Source organism: Empidonax traillii, unplaced genomic scaffold, assembly GCF_003031625.1.
Source record: "Empidonax traillii isolate 1590-97213 ecotype Southwest subspecies unplaced genomic scaffold, ASM303162v1 scaffold2475:size40719, whole genome shotgun sequence".
Lineage (NCBI taxonomy): Eukaryota > Metazoa > Chordata > Aves > Passeriformes > Tyrannidae > Empidonax > Empidonax traillii.
Genome location: NW_020957668.1, coordinates 28,200 through 31,495, shown reverse-complemented (window position 1 = coordinate 31,495; position 3,296 = coordinate 28,200). Strand labels below are relative to the sequence as shown.

At 44.2% G+C, this 3,296-nt stretch overlaps 1 protein-coding gene across 1 annotated transcript in view; it reads left to right on the top strand.

Moving 5' to 3' along the window:
• LOC114071961 (protocadherin gamma-A12-like) overlaps positions 1 to 3,296 on the top strand; it is a gene marked incomplete at both ends in the record, with an annotated part of 40,713 nt that overhangs the window by 9,221 nt on the left and 28,196 nt on the right. The window contains 2 exons of the mRNA XM_027909866.1: positions 1,912 to 2,078; positions 3,063 to 3,286. Of these exons, the coding sequence (XP_027765667.1) occupies positions 1,912 to 2,078; positions 3,063 to 3,286 (391 nt within the window). The remainder of the gene's footprint in view (positions 1 to 1,911; positions 2,079 to 3,062; positions 3,287 to 3,296) is intronic.

The following is a 3,296-nucleotide window of genomic DNA, read 5'->3' as shown; positions in this document are numbered from 1 at the left end:
AAGAAAAAGCCTTTCATAGACAAGTTTCTTTCAAATGTCACTGTAAGAAATGCTCTTGCTTGTCACATGCAAAGAGTGAGAACACAAAGATTATCCATAGTAAGGAGACGTTGTCTGAGCAACGTTTCTTTTGGGGGGATGTGTGTGTCTTCCTGTCAATTTTGAAGATCTCTGATGACCATGTGAGATGTGAAGAGTTTGAGGAGAGTGTTGGGTGTGCTGTGTGTGAGGAGGTGGTGGTGGAGACATGGCCGGTGTTTTGTTGATTCCCAGGGTTTGAACTTTCGCATCAGAAAAGAAGTAAGGAATCTTATTTTTTGATATTGCATGGTTTGGGCTCAAATGGCCAAGTTTTGGGTTCAACACATCTTACACTATGAGTGGTAGAGCTTTCAAAGAGCCCATGTGTGATGTTCCCTTTGAGCTAATACTATGATGACTGGGTTTTAGCTGAGCTGTTGATTGCTTTTGTTCTGTATAACATTTCAAAGTTATTCAAATTATTGGAATGAACAAAATAATCTTTGTTGTGATGCTTGGGATCTAAGAAGTTGTTCATACAACTTTTCTTGTAGTGGTGTGTGTCTGCAGATTCAGCTTTCCTGTTGTGTGGTTTGGGGTTGGGGGAAAGAGATCTGTCTGTCCAGAGAAAAGGCTGGTGCAGGAGTTCACTCTGCTACAGTGTGAAGTGGCTGAAAGAACAGTGTAAAGTTCCAGTTTGACCCAGCTGTTGGATGAGACCACAGCTGTGGTTCCATTGCTTGTTTTTTCCCTGCTAAAGACATGAGTGTGTCTGGGGTCTGTTCTGTAAACTCCTGTGTGAGCCTTCTGTGTACTTCCTACCAACCAGTTTCCTTTGTGTTCCTACTACAGCTGACACAATCTGAAAGGTGAAGCTATAGTTCACACACTTCTGATGGTTTCTCACCCTTGCTGTGGTTTATTTGTTTGTTTGCTTCATGTCAAGGAGAAAAGCTGGGCCTCTCTGTGCCTCGCAATCTTATAACCAGAATATCCTGGGCAATGGTTTGATTTCATGCCTGGGACCGAGGTCCCTGCCATGTTTTATATGATCCTGGTATCCCTGTCCTGAAAGGTAGTGAGAGTCCTCCAGCAACACAGCATTTCCTGAAAAACTCTGCATGTAGAACCACGATGGATGTGTAGAATTAATTACCTTTCCTATGTGAAAATTTGATTATCCATTTGTATCTCTGCAGGACAGAGTGATGTAGAGTTTCTTCATAGTTGCAATCAGACTTTCTTTCAGGAATTTATTTCCTGTAAGGTCGTGGTCTTTTTACACATTTCTGGTCAGTGCTTCTACTTTTGAAACTGTGTCTGTAGTTTGGAAGCAAATACTTCCTTCAGCCACCCAGGGCAGAATTTTGTGTGTGAGGAGCAGGAAGAAAAAGAAAAAGGGAATCTGTTGTAATTTCTCAGAAGGTTGAGGTTAGAAAGGGGCCCATGGCAAAGTGCTTGATATTTGTGGGAGGTGAGCAGGCCACACAGTAGAATTGCTGAGGAATGATGACTCTTTCTTAAAATGAATCCCATAAGTAGGTAGTCTGGTGTAAGACTTTAGGTCTGCACTTGCAACTGGAGACCTCAGTGACTTCCAAGTGCTTGCAGAGATGAGTTCCAGTGAAGACCCCAAAGACTTGCCAATGAGGTTCTCTGATCACTCCTTGTCTCCTGATGCTTCCCTGCCTTGCTTCTCTGATTTTCATTTTTGGGTTTTGTTTCTTAGTTTGACATGTCTGAAGGTTTCCTTGTGATTATCAGCATTGCTTCATTCAGCAATGCATCGTGTGTTAGTGCCTCTTGTTCATGATACAGCAGGTGTGAAAGGCAGGAGATGTGAAGGTGTCCCTGAGTTCTGTTACTGTCAGGATGAATTGATGTAAACAGGAGAGGGCAGAGATGCCAACTGGAGAGACCTTGATAGGCTGGAGGAGTGGGCCTGTGCAAACATCATGAAATTCAACAAGACCAAAGAAATGGTCCTGGACCTGCCTCAGGGTAATCTCCAGTGGGAAATTGAGACCAGCCTTGCAGAGAAGTACATGGGGTTACTGGTGAGTAATAAAATGGAAAACTATTTGGTAAAGTGTACTTGCTGCTCTTAAAGTTGTATCTTGCCAAGTATAATGAGTAATAAGGCTAACAGAATAGGGGTACTTCATCCCCTCTTAGCTCTTTTTGTGGGACACCAAAAAGACATGGAGCTGCTGGTTTCTGCAGAAGAACCACAAAAATGATCTGAAGGTGGGAACACTTCTGCTATAAATAAGGGATGAAGGAGTTCAGGTCCTTAAACATGGAGAAAAGACGCCTTTTTGTGGATTTTTTTCCCTTTTCCATTTATTATTATTTATTTAAGCTCAACAAAAAGATGGAGAGAGCCTGTTATTTAGGGCCTTAGTGACAGGGTATAGACAAGGTTTTTTTTTCCAAGAGAAGTTACAGATACTTCTACAGTTAAAGGGCATGTTGGATGAAGTTTTGAGTGTTTAGCCTAGTGGAAAGTGTTCCTGCCCATGGCAGAGCTGGGGATTAAAGGACTTTAAAAGAACCCTTTGAACTGAAACCATTGTTTGAATCTATGAAGGACTCGTTGTGGCTTTGCGCTTTGCCATAGTCAGCCCCTCAAGTATGGACATAAAAAGAAGGACATTTCAAGAATCCCAAAGAAAATAGTAACTGATAAATCTGCTACCTTAGCATAGATGTCCTTTCAGTTGCTTTAGGCTGATCCATTTTTCAGATTAATTCATCCCAGGTAATGAATTCAGCAGAATTCAAGAGATCTCACACAGTGCACAAATGATCTTGAAGTCTTCCTTCTAATATCATTTATTGCTCCTCTATTTTAGCCCTGGTTTTATTAAGAGTAGCTGATGTCTTTCCTTTAATCTCTGCTACGAATATTTATGGATATTTGATTCTCACTATGAACTGTGATAATGACCTAAACCCACCCGACAGCGCATCTCAGTTATAAAGGTCTTAGGAAACACATTAAGCAGGTGCCGCTTTGATTGCTGATTGAAATCGAGGAGAGACCCCAGCGCCGGTGCAGCCTCCAGCGCGGCGAAAATGCGGACCCCTTTGAGCGCGGCCCAAAGGCGGCTGCAGTGCTGCGGCGGCGCCTCCGGGTGTCGCTGTTGGCCGCCGCCGAGCGGCGCTGGAGCCGCAGCCGCCGCCGCCGCAGCGTCCTGCCCCCGCAGGCTGCTCGCTCGCCCGGCCAGTGGCGGCCAGAGCGGCAGCGGCACGGGCAGCAGAGGCGAGAGGCG